Source organism: Anomaloglossus baeobatrachus, chromosome 9 (assembly GCF_048569485.1).
Source record: "Anomaloglossus baeobatrachus isolate aAnoBae1 chromosome 9, aAnoBae1.hap1, whole genome shotgun sequence".
NCBI lineage: Eukaryota > Metazoa > Chordata > Amphibia > Anura > Aromobatidae > Anomaloglossus > Anomaloglossus baeobatrachus.
Window position 1 is genome coordinate 183473804 of NC_134361.1, and position 13452 is coordinate 183487255.

At 47.4% G+C, this 13452-nt stretch overlaps 1 protein-coding gene across 1 annotated transcript in view; it reads right to left on the reverse strand.

The window, feature by feature from the left end:
• GTF3C3 (general transcription factor IIIC subunit 3) overlaps nucleotides 1-13452 on the reverse strand; it is a 111952-nt gene that overhangs the window by 83688 nt on the left and 14812 nt on the right. Inside the window, exons 3-4 of the mRNA XM_075324096.1 lie at nucleotides 7790-7904; nucleotides 5628-5818 (exon numbers count right to left, since the gene is read on the reverse strand). Of these exons, the coding sequence (XP_075180211.1) occupies nucleotides 5628-5818; nucleotides 7790-7904 (306 nt within the window). The remainder of the gene's footprint in view (nucleotides 1-5627; nucleotides 5819-7789; nucleotides 7905-13452) is intronic.

Genomic DNA, 13452 nt, shown 5'->3' on the forward strand with positions numbered 1-13452 from the left:
GGACTAGGAGTCCCTTGTCCACTGAAGGATGTTGAGCCGCCATGATTGCCAGGCGGCTGAGTGTCCCGCCCTGGAAGCTGGTGTAGGAAAACGCTGTCACGTTGTCCGACTGGACTCGAATGTGCCTAGCCGCCCACAGATGGTGAAGGCTTAGAGAGCAAGAAATACAGCCCTGAATTCCAGCACATTGATCCAGAGGGCTGATTCGGACAGAGTCCAAGCGCCCTGCGCTCCACGGTGGAGATATACCGCTCCCAAGGCGGATAGGCTATCCTGGTGAGGATCACCCGGAACGGGCCAGAAAAGGAGCGCCCCTGAGACAGAGTGGCCGAAGCCACCACTGAAACGAGCCCCTGGTCAGTGGCGAAGCCACCACCCCGTGGGAGGAGTGAGTTCGCTTGTACAGCGGAAGACATCCAGTCTCAGAGGACGCAGGAAAAACTGGGCAAGGAACCGCTTCCATTGACGCCCTGAGAACCTCTGGTTCGAAGTCAGAGTGGACTTGGACAGAAGACAAGCCACCCGATAGGTCAGAGTGGCGAGAGTGAGCGAAGCACTCTGCTAAGAGTCAGCACTGGATGAAACCCCGACAAGAAGGCCGTCCAGGGCTAATAATCACTGCCAACCCCTAGGGGGGCAGGACCCTGATCACAGCTGCCCCAATGAGAATACTCGAGGGGCCTTGGCTAACCCCAAGGGAAGAGCCACGATTGGACCACTCCGATTGTCAAAACGTAGTCAACGCTGGTGTGAAACTGCGATTGACTCCTGCCGATAGGCATCTCTGATGCCGATGGTTGCTAGGGAATTTCCTTGGGGTCTTGATTGATCCGGTGAAAAAAACACACGGAACAAAACCAAGACTCAATGTGAAAACGCCACACCTGGCTATGCTTGAAAAGCTAAAGATCCAGGTCGGAAGGCACCACCCTCTTCGGGGACTAGGAATAGATTTAAGCAAAAATCTCAGAACCGTTCCCAGACGGGAACCGGTACATTACTCCATTGGCCTGCCAGAAATGCCACGGCCTGTGAGAAGGCGGCGGCCTTGGAGCAGGGAGGAGATGACAGAGAAAATCTGTTTGGCGGGTGGACAGAAGTCAATCCTGTAGCCAAGGGAGATATAATCTCGCCCCCACTGAACGGAGACGTGTTAGAACCCTACGGCGCCACGTGGAGAGAGCCTGCCACCGACCAAGGAGGTTGTTGGCGTGGCTAAATAGCTCGGAGGAAGCTGACTCAGTGACAGCATCTCCTGCGGCCTTCTGAAGACGCAGCTTCGAGCTATTTGGTTCTATGAACCTAGGCTGAGCTAGAGGACGACCAGATGGAGGAACGGAAACCACCGAAACCTCAACTGATTCCTGTCCTGGACAGGTTCCCTGATTTAGGTTTGTGGCAAGGAAGAATACTCCCCGCCAAGAGCTTCCTTAATTTCACTCAGTTGGTTCCGAGGAAACTGGTCCCACCAAGGGGGAGCCCAGCAGGTAACCTCCCTAGAGGCATCTGCCTTCCAAATCCGAAGCCACAGGAGCTTGCGGATAGCGAGGAAGGTAGCCCAGATCACCGCCGTGCGGCGTCCAGCATGGCAGATCTGGTATAGGATGAAGGAACTGAGTCTGGAAGTTCAGACAACCGTTTTGGCATAGAGTCCCTGTGAGAGAATGCATCTCCTCCAGAGAAGCAGAGAAGGTACAAAAAAACCGCACTGCTGTAAGCTGAGGAGAACGAAGCTCCTGCCGTCCCCATACCGAACTTGGCCCAAAGGACAACCGGGCGGACCGCAGAACCGTAAGTGAGGAGCCATCAGCCACTGACATAACGGCCCGGGCTGAGCCACCTAAGGTGAATGAGCCCACTACTTGACCACCATTGGTGGACAGGGGAAATCCAGTCCTCAGAATCACGCTTCATGGGAAGCGACTGTCAGAGCGGACCCTGGGCTTGGTCACAGGGGCCTGAAAACTGGAGAGCTTAAGGAACACACGTTGTGTTCACCTAGATAAGGTAACACCGGCGGATTGAGGTCCAGTACAAAATTAATGTACCGTAGGATCCATATAGAGGTGCCGTCAGCCACTGATACAACTATCCGGGCTGAAGTCTAGACACCGGAGTGGCTACCCTTGGCGAATGAGTACACTCCTAGACCACCTCAGATGGGAGGGGGAGACAGGCAGCAGAACTCCGCTGTGGGGTCTGCAGGATAGGCTGTGGGCTTGGACGCGGCGGGCTGAAAACTGGAGTGGTTAAAGAACACACTCCTCGTCATGTTAAAGGCATACTGATGCATTTCTGCCAGCGGGGAACACTTCCCTGATCAGGCGGATGGAGGTCCAGTACAAGAATAATGGACGAAATCCAAACATTCGCATCTGCGTCACCTACGGACGGATCAATGTACATCAAGTAGCGTCCGAGCCCGTGGTAGAGACATCCTCCTCGTCCAGCGAGTCAGCTCGTAATCGGAGCTGCGGGACGGGGAGGACAGGGGACCCTGCGTCTCCCTGTCAGGAGGACGGGGTCTGAGTCCAGAAGGAGAGTCCCTTTGAGCTTTGCTGAGCGAAGCAGAAAAACGCCCTGAGAAGGGGGCTGCATGCTCAGCAGATGCCGGGACAGCCGACCCCTGGAATAGGATTCCTACGGGGGTCAGCCACCGAAACCGGAGCAGCTGGAGGGACCATGAATGAGCTCCCATGTTATGAGCTCGGTAAGGCCGTACGAGACTACCTGCAGTGGATAATAAAAAACAGCCTGCAGTCTCGCTCTGTGACATGCTGCAGAGGTGGGGGGCTCTGTCTAGAATGGCTAGAATACCCAAGACAGAGGTTCAGCCTGGGGCCACATAAGAACCGTTACAGTGTGTCGGTTCAGGCAATATGAGGTTACATGCAGAGCATGTAGTGTACAGCCTTGGAGCCTTGCTGCTAGAGTGAGACATGCTGCTGAGGAGGAGATTCTATGATAAAGAATTAACTCCTTCAGAATGCCCTGAGAGTGAATAAAAGTGCACAACCAGAGGTTGTGACTTATCAGGCCACTATATGAGTGCCCTCCGGATTCCAGGCCTGGACCCCCAGCCAGAGATTCACTCCCTCTGCACTGCAGAGCAGCCAGCGCCGACCAGAGTACTGAGACGCTGAGAAAATGGCGCCAGAGTGAGGGGGGGGGCGGGGGTTAACCCAGGAGCGGGAATCGGAGGGCGAAGGAGATGTACAGGGGAGGGAATCATCTCCTCAAAAAGGAGCGTCCTCCCCTGTGCAGAGCGGCCGGCGGGCGGCTCTGCAGTGTCCCCCTGCATGACTGACATGCAGGGGAACGAAAACGAAACTAGGCCGCGGCTGAAGCCGGGGCCTAGAGTTATACATGCGGCCGAGAATCAGGCATCATCGGCGCGGTTCCCAGTAAAAAACCGTGGAACCGGCCGGAAACACAGTAAAAGCAGCATTATCAAGCATCACTGTCCCCCACAATAAAAAGTGCCCCACATCGCAGAAGGACCCTCTGAATAACGTCTCTATACTTAGCTTTGAGACGCAGGGCCCAGTCCCTGGTGGGGTGGGGGTCCAGTGCTCCTTCCAGCAGGGTCCTGCACAAGGGCTGCGGATGGAGGCCGGTCTCCTGCAAGGCAGTGAGAACCGTGTTGGCTCCAACTTCAAGCCAGAGCCACTAAGGGATGGTGAAGGAGCGCGGCATGAAGGGCTCCTGCCCTGAAGTCAACCTTAACAGCACCGCCGCCAGGGGGGTGAGAAGGGACATGCCGGGAGTCCAGTGGACCCGCTTTTCTTCCAAATCTTTAGAAAAAATGAAAAATCAAAAGAGAATGCATGTGTGTGTGTGATCCTCCTGACACAAAGCAAAAAACTGGCTAGATCTGGCTAGCAGGGGGTGTATATGCTAGGAGGGAGGAGCTACACGTTTTTGAGTGTAGTAACTTTGTGTGTCCTCCGGGGGCAGTAGCTATACACCCCATGGTTTGGGTCTCCCATAAGGAACGATAAAGAAAAACAACCACTAGTTGTACCAATCTGCATGGGATCACATTGACCCCATGGCACCTGCACTTTTACATTGGTGGTCTATTCTTAGGATAGGTTATTAATATCTAATTGGTGTGAGTGGGACACCTGGCACCCCCACGATCAGCTGTTCACTATGTCGAGTTGCACAGCACAACTCTGCCAACTGTATAGTCACCGCGGCCAGGTACTGCACACACTGATTTGAATAGGGATCATACTGTGCAGTACCCGGCCACAGCCCCTATACAGAACTATGCACAACTGAGCACTTATAGCCATCGGTGACACCAAAGAGCTGATCAGTGGGGGAGCCAAGTGCCACACCCTCATCAATCAGATACCGAGAATCTATCCTAAGAAGATGCTATCAATACAAAGACTAGACGCACCACAATCCTTCTAGGAAAATATTATATGGACAAACCAAACTAGAGCGGATTGGCCATATATACCAGCGTCGTGTTTATATATGACAAAATAAAACTTATAAAGAAAAGTGCGCCCTACCAACAGTAAAACATGGCGGAGGATCCATAATAATGTAGGGCATTTATGTTTATAATATACAAAGTTGCCAGGAACGCTGACCATGTTAGCTGTACATTGGAAGATTTGAGCTACTGTATATAATCGAGTATAAGCAGAGTTTTTCAGTCCATTTTTAATGCTGAAAATGCATTATACTCGAGTGAGGATCCCATAAAAAATAACTCTCCTTTCCTCCGTTGCCTCGGTGTCCCCTTACCTGCTTCTTGCAGTCTGCATGCACATAGACCCCTTGATGTTCCTGTCTGCTGCACGGAGCCGCCACTGCAGGCTGCCGTCATAGCTTTACTTCAATTTACTTCAATTGAATGCTTTGCGGCGCAGTAAAGCATTCAACTGCAGTAAAGCCATGATGGTAGTGGAAGCACCATGTGCAGCACATGATCATGGAGGGGTCTATGTGCCTGCGGTCCGCAAGGAGCACCCCTCGATGATCGTGTCCTGTACACTGTCATCATGACTTTACTGCTGCTGAATGCTTTACGGCGCTGCAAAGCATTCAACTGAAGTAAAGTGATGACAGCAGCCTGCATTGGAGGTCCTATGCACCGGACGTGAACATGGAGGGGTCTAGGTGCCTGCGGTATGCAAGCAGCAGGTAAGAGAACACCGTGGGAACGGAGGACAGGTGTAAACAACGGCATAATAGGAGACAAGAAGAGGACCGGAATGAGGACATTACTAAAGGATGGGCACATTACTAGAGGGCACATTACTATAGGGCACAAGGATGGGCACCTTACTACAAGGGGGGGGCAATGATGGGGCACATTACTATAGGGCACAAGGATGGGCACCTTACTACAAGGGGGGGGCAATGATGGGGCACATTACTATAGGACACAAGGATGGGCACCTTACTACAAGGGGGGACAATGATGGGGCAGATTACATTTTATTGGTATCTATTTTTATTTTTGAAATTTTCCAGTAGCTGCTGCATTTCCCACCCTAGGCTTTTACTCGAATCAATAAGGTTTCCCCGTTATTTTGTGATAAAATAGGGGCCTCTGCTTATACTCGAGTATATACGGTATATTATTCTGATCTGTAAACTACCTTCATCATCTTTCTGTTTTCTCTATTTATCTCCATTTCCAGGGCAAAGACATCTCCAGCGGATGGTTGTTCGGAATTTTCTTCTCCGTCATCTTCGTCATCTTCCTCCTCTCCGTCATCTTTGTCGTCCTCTCCGATCATTGATGCGAATACTCTTTGGACCGACTTGCTGACGCCATCTGAGGTGTCATCTGCCAGAAACACAGCATAAAATGTTCATTAAAATCCAACCCTTTGGGGAGGGGAGGGGGGGGGCACTTTCTTTTTTACTTAAGCGGTTGCTGTGGTTTCAAAAACTTAGAGAAAATCAACAGTCAGGTGAATATTAAGAACTTTCTAATATATTTTATCAGAGAATAATGCTTTTTTTTCTGCCCCTATGAGCCACTTTTACCCCTCTCCCATGCCTCCTGAACAGTCCTCTCTGAAGAAACTGCTCCCACCCGTCAGGTTACATTATCTCTCTGAAGAGGGGAGAAGAGGAGCATTCAGGAGATGAGGAGCAGCTGGATCTGCAGCTACAAGGATCTGTTTTAGCTGATTCCGGAGCTGGAGTCACAGCCACACCGCTCAGTACTGCGGCATAATGTCCTCCGTGCTGCTTCTGTCAGACACAGAAGAGTAGGAATCTCTCTTTGTGCCTTGTATGGGAGACATCATAGCAGACAGTCTCCACCCACTAGCTCAGAGACAACTGAAAATTAGAGCTAGAGCCTGCAGAGTGGGAAAACTGGTACAGAATGCAGAAGGCAAGTCATACGGTGGCCACAAGTAAGGTTTTTCCTCATGTACACACGGTTTATTCTGAAATAGCAGTTATATTTTAAATGCACACTAGTGATGAGTGAGCACTACCATGTTCGGGTGCTTGGTACTCGTAACGAGCACTTTGACACTCGGCAGGGCTTGACTCGTTTACCGAGTAGAATAGAAGTCTATGGGGAACTCAACCATTTTTCCAGAAAATCTTCTGAAAAATTGCTCAAGTTCCCCATTGACTTTCATTATACAAATCGAGCCCATCCGAGTGTCAAAGTGCTCGTTACGAGTATCAAGCATGGTAGTGCTCGCTCATCAGTAGTTACTAGTACTGAGCACCTGAGCATGGTAGTGCTCGCTCATCACTAGTTACGAGTATCAAGCACCTGAGCATGGTAGTGCTTGCTCATCACTAGTTACGAGTATCAAGCACCTGAGCATGGTAGTGCTCGCTCATCACTAGTTACGAGTATCAAGCACCTGAGCATGGTAGTGCTCGCTCATCACTAGTTACGAGTACTGAGCACCTGAGCATGGTAGTGCTCGCTCATCACTAGTTACGAGTACTGAGCACCTGAGCATGGTAGTGCCCGCTCATCACTAGTTACGAGTACTGAGCACCCGAGCATGGTAGTGCCCACTCATCACTAGATACGAGTACTGAGCATGGTAGTGCCCGCTCATCACTAGTTACGAGTACTGAGCACCTGAGCATGGTAATGCCCGCTCATCACTAGATACGAGTACTGAGCACCCGAGCATGGTAGTGCCCGCTCATCACTAGTTACGAGTACAGAGCACCCGAGCATGGTAGTGCCCGCTCATCACTAGTTACGAGTACTGAGCTCCCGAGCATGGTAGTGCCCGCTCATCACTAGTTACGAGTACTGAGCACCCGAGCATGGTAGTGCCCGCTCATCACTAGTTACGAGTACTGAGCACCCGAGCATGGTAGTGCCCGCTCATCACTAGTTACAAGTACAGAGCACCTGAGCATGGTAGTGCCCGCTCATCACTACTTCACATATTTTTAGGTTTATTTTAAAATTTTGGACTATTTGACTATTACAGCTTCTATGTATCACAATACATAGCTCAGTGCTGAATGAGTGTATTTCATCAGTGGCAGCAGCGTACAAAACGGCAGGATTTCTTTTAATTGATTTGATGGAAGGCATTGCCACACCACGTTCCTCCCCAAGCTCCACCATTTTGACGGTGCTGATTCAAACTGGTGTGAAAATGCCAAAAGTCACCAGATTTTTGCACAACTACACGATGCGCAAAAATTGTGCAACTTTTCAAAACTTTCAGACAAGGTTTTAAGCCATAAAAGCTTTCACGAATCGGCCATTTTGACTTGAACCACAGCGCCAGTAAACAATTCTATGCAATTACAACACCTTTATCCTCTGTGTCATCATTAGTTTTCGAGAGGAATTTTGCAGATGTGGATGGAACATTAGGATCGTCTATGTCACATTCTGTGCTTTCTGAAAATCCGAGATTTGCAGACTCCTGAAATAAAACATAATAAAGTAATGTTAGATATACGCAACGCAACATAGTAACAGAGACGTGATAATTGTGTGGCCGAGCCTCCGAAAACTATCCTGGTCTGCATGTGAAATAAAGGAATATGTAAGATACTGGTGCACATAGGTAGTCCGTGGCCACCAGACCTCAGCCCTGGGAATCGCCTCGTAACTGCTGGCATCACCAGTATCGCTTCAGATTAATAGGCCTTGTGCAAGGTCATGCCTACGTCACACCACAGCTATGAGTATCATTGGTCTAACAGATCAGAAGAGGCGTTGGTGAAGCTGGTAGGTACCGGTAGATTTGCTGGGCTTATGTCAAACCAGGGTCAATATTCTACACATATAATTTGCATTTTATAGTTTATTATTGATTACATATTAAAACATAGGGCTGGCTGAACATTTTAATAGAGTTCGTAAGTAGACGAGCAGTTCTGCATCAGTATTTATCTTTAGCCATATGCATCAGTATTTATCTTCAGCCATATGCATCAGTATTTATCTTCAGCCATATGCATCAGTATTTATCTTTTGCAATATTCATCAGTATTTCTCTTCTGCCATATTCATCAGTATTTATCTTCTGCCATATTCATCAGTATTTATCTTCTGAAATTATGCATCAGTATTTATCTTCTGCCATATGCATCAGAATTTATCTTCTGCCATATGCATCAGTATTTATCTTCTGCCATATGCATCAGTATTTATCTTCTGCCATATGCATCAGTATTTATCTTCTGCCATATTCATCAGTATTTATCTTCTGCCATATTCATCAGTATTTATCTTCTGCCATATTCATCAGTATTTATCTTCTGCCCAATGCATCAGTATTTATCTTCTGCCATATGCATCAGTTTAGCTTCCTGTGTGTTTTTACCTCATTGTTAACTTTTTTTTGTAGCAGAGCTCAATTCTTTCCCTCAACTTCTGAGTTTATTGCCTGCTATTGACAGATCAAAGATGTGAAACTGAAAATGATACATATGGCAGAAGATAAAATCGGTCAAGCAAGGTTCTGTACAGGAACAAAGGCCACGATTTATCTGGCGATTTTCTCATCAGCCTTGATGAAGGGGAATTAGAGACTCATGATTCATAAAGCGGTAAGCCAGTCCCTGACTGGAGTAAATAGGTAAGGATGGTTGATCTTGGGGAGATCAACATCCAACACCATGGAGACACCATTACGTGTTTCTCAACGCAGTGACACTAGAGCAAGGCCCCCTGGGAAAGAAGGGAATTTTGTTTACTTACCGTAAATTCCTTTTCTTCTAGCTCCTATTGGGAGACCCAGACAATTGGGTGTATAGCTTCTGCCTCCGGAGGCCACACAAAGTATTACACTTTAAAAAGTGTAACCCCAATTGAGATAGAGACAGATGGAGAAAACATGATTTCTTTACTATGCAATTTATAAAAAGTTTGACAAGTCAGTCATTCAGTTTTACATGCTGTATATGTATAATATGATATGTTTACAATAAAAATAGATTGAAAAAAAAAAAAAAAAAAAGTGTAACCCCTCCCCTCTGCCTATACACCCTCCCGTGGATCAAGGGCTCCTCAGTTTTGGTGCAAAAGCAGGAAGGAGAAAACTTATAAATTGGTCTAGGGTAAATTCAATCCGAAGGATGTTCGGAGAACTGAAACCATGAACCAAAAGAACAATTCAACATGAACAACATGTGTACACAAAAGAACAACCAGCCCGAAGGGAACAGGGGCGGGTGCTGGGTCTCCCAATAGGAGCTAGAAGAAAAGGAATTTACGGTAAGTAAACAAAATTCCCTTCTTCTTTGTCGCTCCACTGGGAGACCCAGACAATTGGGACGTCCAAGAGCAGTCCCTGGGTGGGTAAAAGAATACCTCAATAAACAAGAGCCGAAAAAACGGCCCCCTCTTACAGGTGGGCAACCGCCGCCTGAAGGACTCGCCTACCTAGACTGGCGTCTGCCGAAGCATAGGTATGCACTTGATAGTGCTTCGTGAAAGTGTGCAGACTAGACCAGGTCGCTGCCTGACACACCTGCTGAGCCGTAGCCCTGTGCCGCAATGCCCAGGACGCACCTACGGCTCTGGTAGAATGGGCTTTCAGCCCTGAAGGAAGCGGAAGCCCAGAAGAACGGTAGGCTTCAAGAATCGGATCCTTGATCCACCGAGCCAAGGTTGACTTGGAAAAACAGCAAAAAGACCTTCATATTAAATAGTCATTGCACCTCTATCTATTAAATACTCAAAACCATGTTTCATTTTATAATGAGGTGCAAATTTATTCATGAATGTACAAAATTGATAAAAGGATAACAATCAAAACAGCACAAAGTGCACAGTAGTGTTTGTAAAGACATATTAAAAACAGGAAGGTGCGCCCGGAGGGTCCAGCCCAGAAAACATGATAATATAGAAAATTATTGACATGGTACAATGATCAACGACCAATGAATCAGATCACTTGGTTATACAAAGATCTCACAGCATGCTATAGATGTTCAGGGGACATGTAGTGTCAGTTATTTAAATGGATTGCCTGCAGTTTGTATTGTAGCAAGATTAACCATATATGGGCAGCAACCCACAAATAACATAAAGACAATCAGATCTTGATCATATGTCCACAGAAGTATTAGACAATATAACGCAGCCCTTGGCCTGACATGTATAAAAAACAACCCTCTTTGTACAATCAGAATTGCTTAATAATGGTGCCATATATGGCAAGGGAAATTTGCATGATTAAATGTATGCATGAAAATTTTAAACCTGCCAAGCCGGGATCCTGAATGGGATCACAGACTGCGTTGCTGGATCTAGTATCTTACCAAAGGGCTGGGAAGACCCTCAACATGCACACCTCCCTGCACCTCGACGCGTTTCGCTGCCGCTTCGTCGGGAGGTGCAGGGGTGATGTGGGTGGCTGATTATATATAGGCCAGTGTGTCCTACCGTCCTATAGTGGCGCGCCGCGGACGCCCGATGTCCATCACCCACGCTGCCCGGCGTCCCGGAAGTCAGACCGCGCATGCGCGCAAGCCGGACTCCCGATAGGACGCCGAGCAGAGGGGAGGAGGGAGAATCAGGAGACCGTGCGCGCGCAGGACGGAGGCTATCAACCACATCTCAGAGTGGTGACACCCGATGTCCGTCATCCACGCCGGCCAGCGTCACCGAGGCCAGACCGCGCGTGCGCTCAGGTCAGACCTCAATTGTGGCGCTGGGCAGAGAGGAGGAGGGAGAATCAAGGGATCATGCGCACAAAGGACGGAGGTTATTAGCACCATATTGGAAAGGGGAAAGAAAGAGGGCAGCACAATAAAGCTGAACAGCCACATCCATGCAAAGATATATAAACATCACATCAACATTATAATGAGTTCAAGATATGAGATATTTCTTGTTTTGGTGTACTGTTCATATACATGGCTGTAAGTCCATAGGTGTAAACAACAATTCCGCTTCCTTTCTATTCCTTCTTTTCCATCTCATCCATCCTGAGTGTCCGGCCTACACAGCCCACCACATCTAAAAGATCATATGATAAGGAAAAGATGAAAAAATAATTAAAAACAAAAATATAAAACAGATGGCAGAACAACCAGCAGCAATTACAACCCCATATGGCGCAGCACCGCAGAGCAACAGGTCAAATCAGGTCAAAAAGGGTCTGTAACTAACCAAGTCGTTAAGACCCTTAGGTTTGGTGGTATCAAGTAGTGTTATCCAACGAGCTTCTCTTTTTAATAGTGCATTTTTTAGGTCACCACCCCTAGCCCCAAGATGGACCTGCTCAATACCCCTAAACTTCAACAGTCGCCAGTTAGAATTATGACATTCTTTAAAATGCTTGGGGATATTCTTAAGGATGCAGATGTCTTCTGGTCTGTGCAGTTTGGCCGCATTCCGGATGTCACGAAGGTGCTCAAGAATGCGCACCCTGAACTCACGGGATGTGAGCCCCACATACACAAGACCACATGGGCATATTGCCCAATAGATGATCCCTGATGTCCGGCAGTTGATAAAGTCAGTGATTTTATATGTGTTTTTTTGTGATGAGTCCCAAAATTCCAAAGCACGGTCCATCTGCGGGCAGGCGCCACAGTCTCCACATGGTCGAGAACCCCATCTTATGCCCTTACTAACCCCAAATGGTTTTGCAACAGCGGGAATATAATGACTTCTCACAATTTGATCTTTAAGGGTTTTTGACTTTTTAGGTGTAATCGCAGGTGATGGAGTCAAAATTTGAGATAGATCATTGTCAGTATGAAGGATTGACCAATGTTTTTTAATAATATCCGACATTTCCCTCCACTGCGCATGATAAGGGGTAATGAAGCGAACCACATCACCATCATCCTTCTTAGTGCGAGTTTTAAGCAACTCACTACGTGGGGTATCCCTCGCCCTGGTATAGCCATCCTGTATGGCTTTGTGGTGATAGTGACGAGCACCAAATCGTTTTTTCAAATCATCCGACTGTCGTTCAAACAATGCATCACTGGAGCAGACACGTTTCACACGTAAAAATTGACCAACAGGTATGGAGTTAAGCACCTGACTTGGGTGTGAAGATTTCGCACTCAGAAGAGAGTTCACCGCTGTTTTCTTGCGAAAAATATCTGTGCACAAAAGTCCATTGTTCCCTTTAAAAACTCGCACATCCAGGAAATCAATTTCATCATTACTGCAGATATAAGTAAGATTGATGTTATTAGTATTACCGTTGAGTCGTTGCATAAAGATGTCCAAGTGTTTGATCTCCCCCTGCCAAATCAAAAAAATATCGTCGATGTAGCGCAGCCACATATGGACTGCGCCCATCTCCGAATCTGGATATGAAATGGACCGCTCCCAATGTCCAAGAAAGAGGTTTGCGTATGAGGGCGCACAAGACGCCCCCATCGCAACTCCTCTCTCTTGGAGATAGAAGCGGTCCTTAAATAAAAAGAAATTATGAGAAAGAATAAATCTCAATAAAAGCAGGAGGAGATCAATCAGTTGAACATCCAGAGCCGTAGTTCTTAAGAAAAACTCAACCGCCTCAACCCCATCATCATGAGATATGGATGTATATAGCGACTCAACGTCTGCAGTTACCATGACTACATCCGTTTCAAAGATAATACCCTCCAATCTATTCAAAAATTCAGTTGAATCCTGAATGTATGAGGGAAGGGTGCTGACCAATGGCTTCAAATAATAATCTAGGAACCTGCAAGCAGGCTCACATAGACTATTATTGCCAGAAACGATTGGTCTTCCTGGTGGACACACTATATTTTTGTGAACTTTTGGCAAGAAATAGATGGTAGGTATGATCGGATGGTCAACAATCAGGCCCTCAAAGATAGACTTAGGTATAACCCCTCTTTCAAATGCCAAAAACAGTAAATCATGAAGTTCACTTTGATACCTCCTCAATGGGTTTGTTGTTAATTTGGTATAGCAATTGATGTCATTCAGCTGTCTAAAAGCTTCCACTTCATATTTATCTTTGCCCCAAACCACTACATTTCCGC